Source organism: Etheostoma spectabile, chromosome 9, assembly GCF_008692095.1.
Source record: "Etheostoma spectabile isolate EspeVRDwgs_2016 chromosome 9, UIUC_Espe_1.0, whole genome shotgun sequence".
Classification (NCBI taxonomy): domain Eukaryota; kingdom Metazoa; phylum Chordata; class Actinopteri; order Perciformes; family Percidae; genus Etheostoma; species Etheostoma spectabile.
The window spans coordinates 31,015,747-31,019,829 of NC_045741.1; the positions used below are offsets into that span (position 1 = coordinate 31,015,747).

General features: G+C 40.4%; 1 protein-coding gene across 6 annotated transcripts in view; it reads left to right on the forward strand.

The window, feature by feature from the left end:
- Positions 1–4,083, forward strand: part of szt2 (SZT2 subunit of KICSTOR complex) — a 120,795-nt gene that overhangs the window by 39,131 nt on the left and 77,581 nt on the right. For all 6 annotated transcript variants that reach the window (XM_032525775.1, XM_032525780.1, XM_032525776.1 and 3 more), the window contains 4 exons: positions 568–684; positions 779–848; positions 2,359–2,544; positions 3,100–3,321. In XM_032525775.1, the coding sequence (XP_032381666.1) occupies positions 568–684; positions 779–848; positions 2,359–2,544; positions 3,100–3,321 (595 nt within the window). The remainder of the gene's footprint in view (positions 1–567; positions 685–778; positions 849–2,358; positions 2,545–3,099; positions 3,322–4,083) is intronic.

Here is a 4,083-nt window from a genome sequence, read left to right on the forward strand (position 1 = left end):
TTATTCCCTGGTCATTCTTTCGCTAGTCCAAATATAATTTTGCTGTATTGTAGATGTGTCTATGCATACAAATGAGACCAACATGCAACTGATATTGCAGCCAATCAGCTATCGTGTTAATGGTGAGTTTATTTCGGATTGTACCACGGACATGAAACAAATTTTATTCTTCAGCTATAGGGAAGTGCAAATTTAGCAATACTCGGCTTTGAAAAACTAATCTAGGGCTGAGTTGATGTTGTGATAAAGGTCCTAGATTTTATTAACGGTCTCTCCGTCCTATTCTTGTAAACACTTTGAGGGATTGTCTTCAATTTGGCAAAAACATCCACTTGGGTTTAACCATGAACGAATTAGATTTTGGTGGTTAAGTTCCCTGTGACTTCACAAAACAGATTTTTGGCAATATCTCAAGAAATTATACATCTTGGAATGTTGTGTGTTGTCTAGCCAGACCTTCCTCCACAGCGCTGTGGAGACTAGCTGTGCACTCATTGTAAAGTAAATATGTTCTGTTGTGTTATGATGAAACTGTGAGCCTGTGAACGATCTTCTGTCTGCGTGAAGGTACACCTCAGAGAGCAGTGTGTCCCTGAATCGTTCACCAGGACAGCCGTCGTCCTATCGCTCTGATGAGGAACTGATGGTCGTGTATGACAATCTGAGGGGGGCAAGTGTTGATGGGTGAGTCGGTCCAAAAAAAGATTACAATAATGTCTCTGGTTTACTCAGATTTTGGCCTTTTTAGATGTCTTATATCTGTCTTGTCTCCAATCAGGGTCTCTGGTGATCCCTTATCCAAACTGCCACTTCCTCACCAGTCAGCAATCCTGGCCACGATGGACGAGGTGAGTCGTATTCTTTTAAATTTGAGCTATCACAGCAGCAACGCAACAAAAAATGCATACAACCTCTAGATGAAAGTAGATTCACTTATTAGCTTTACCCAAATATGACGCAGTCTGGGCATTCACCCAGTTCACATGTACACTTTCAGATGAAAATATGTCCTATTGAACTTACGTTTTCCTCCTGATGTATTTATTAAAGTAAGTGATGTATATCACCTTTGGAAATTGACAAATCAAGTAACATATTTAATTTGTAATCAAATTGCAAAGGGGAAATTTGGAAGCTTCCTTGCGTAAGGTCACTTGCAGACCCTTCCTCAAGCAACACCAACAGGCCACCTTTACACAAGAAATAAGGAAACTAACTTTCATAAGGAGCAAGGTTACCATGATATTTACATTAACACATGCACGTTCCCCAATGGACACCCTCTTACATTATGAATATTTGTTAAAGGGTAAGGGTGTATCTTTCAACCTGGGCCTTATTCAGGGGCAAAAACTGAATTTTAGTGGACGCTAACTAGGGGAGCAAGATATCTCCACTCAATATTTTTATTGCGATATATTGAAAGTGTCACAATAAGTATGCAATATTTTGTTAATTTTGTAGAGCGCTGCATGCCGTCTGTTAGCTGTGTGGCTTAGTTGTGTTTGATTTAGAGCCCGCTTGAAACGCTATAATGATCATGTTTCATTGGGCAGTTGCCATGCCACTTGCACATGTTTACTACGGTCTAGGTCTACTACGTATCAAACCCAATGGAGCGTACCACGTCTGTTCATATTTCAACAGTGACAGTGAAAAGTAAAGAAATAGAGACGACAAAACGGAACGAATCATAGAAGAGAAAGAAACGTGTGTCCTGTTCTCTTTATTTATTTTATACTTTTCCACCAGTAAAACATTTCCTGTTTTGTAGAGCTGGTCCTTATTTATTTATTCATGTTGGACCAGTCCAATATGGCCGTCAGTTGATACAAACCTTTTGTTTTAAGAAAACCTGTTTAATTTGAAATAAATTTTGATGCATTTTCCCGTAACTTTTTTAATTTTACATGTTTAAAAATTTACATTTGTCCTATAGGTTTACATTGCAGCCCGGTTTATGGCTGCAGGTCTCAGCATTCTCACTCAATACTGGACCAATATCAAAGATTTAGCTCACAAATGATTGGGAAAGTAGGGTCAAGGTTAAAAAAAATAACCCTTTCAAATGAGGCTTTCCTTCCTTTGTTTTCACCTTCAGGCAATTAACAAAAGACAGTTTATTGACCACATTTATGAGCCTTACTTATTTTACATATTCTCTCTTTTGGTTCTGTCTAATACTTTGTTGAGCATGGATGTTGTGAATGCTATTTTGTAATGTGAATTACAGCTTTAAGTCTCATTGATATTAGAAGGGATATGTTTATTCCTAAAACTATGAGGTCCATATTTTTGCTATTAATGCACATACACAACAGTGATGTGCGGGTCCTGGTTTTACACTGTGTGTTTCAGATCCGCTGGCTGCTGGAGGATGAGATTGTTTCTGCGCTGCGTCACTCTCGGGTCATCAGCTCGGCCACGCTGCAGAAAGTAGCGGAGCATGTCCTGCGCTCCAGCGGGCGACCCCACTGTCGCTGTGAAGATGTTCCCCTTCAGTTTGTCTTCGGGCCGGAGCAGTCTCTGGAGAAATTCAAAGAGGCAGGGACACACACACACACACACACACACACACACACACACACACACAATCACACAGGCATGTAAAAAAACACAAAAAACAACACATACACGTGGATTTCTTTCCTGCCATCTCCACAAATATAATGGTCAGTATATCAATATAATGTTTTCCTTCCGTTCTGTTTGAGTGTAACACAAAATGTATATTGTGGTTTAGGGATCATGGTTTTCAGTACAGCAGAATATCAAAATTGCAGAATATGACCTTTGTCTCATTTATTTTTTAAATAATACATTAAATGGTTGCTCATTGGCTACAACTGTTACTGTTACATGTTCAAAATGTCAGTAAAACATTCATAATAATTCATTCCCATCATCACTCCCATAAAATACTTGAGCTAGCATATTTGCACCTATAATTATGAATACATATATAATACTGCTGAGTCATCTTTTCATTGTACAGTAAGTGTACTGAGTGCATGTCGGTAGTAGAGAACACATGGTTGTTTTAGTGTCTGGACACAGTTAGGACTCCGTTGTATGATCGGATGATGTCTGATCCCGCAGGAGTTCCGCCGGATGTCTTTCTCTGGCTACGTGTTGAATGGAGAACAGGGCAGCTTCTACTACATGTCCCTGAGCAGACTGCACATTCAGAGGATCCACGCTACCAAGAGGCTGTCTGATAGCGCCACAGCCCCCCCACAGCACACCAACGCCTGCAGTGCTGGAGCACAGGTGGAGGAAAGGATGCTGGAGAGTGAAGCAGAGGCGCAGGCAGAAAGCGAGGTCGGATACGTCGTAGATGTCATATAATTGATATCCGCATTTGTGTAATCAGTCTAAGTGTTTAGTTTTTTTTTCTTTGACATTCACATTAGTACAGGGTTGACCTTAGATAATTAATAAAGGCGGTTTGTCATTCTTCCTGATTTGATCCTGACTTGCCTAGCCGTTTCCCCCCTACATCTATTTTTTTGTGAAACCTCAGGTTTTATTTTTATTTCCTATTTGGCCACATATTACTAAGTTTGCCTCACAAAAGCATACTTTTGTAATTTCCATTTCACTTACTATACAGAACAAACGTCATACTATGGTAGCAACCCAGTAATGTGCAGGCAAGAGTAGGTCTTCCAAATTACACACACATTTGCAAGTGTTAATCATTTGTCAAATGCAACAGTTCCATCATATTGTGAGTGGTGTATAAACAGTGTGTGCATAATTCTTTTGTGGAAAATGGGTGCTTATTAAAGGTCCCATAGCATGCTTAATGAGCTTTTTTAACATTTAATATGAGTTCCCCTAGTCTGCCAATGGTCCCCCAGTGGCTAGAAATGGTGATAGGTATAAACCGAGCCCTGGGTATCCTGCTCTGCCTTTGAGAAAATGAAAACTCAGATGGGCTGATCTGGAATCTTGTCCCTTATGAGGTCATAAGGAGCAAGGTTACCTCCTGTCTCTCTGCTTTGCCCGCCCAGAGAACGAGAGAGAGACATCATGGCTTTCAAACAAGCAAAGTGGCAGTTGGTCAAGGCCCCCCCCCCC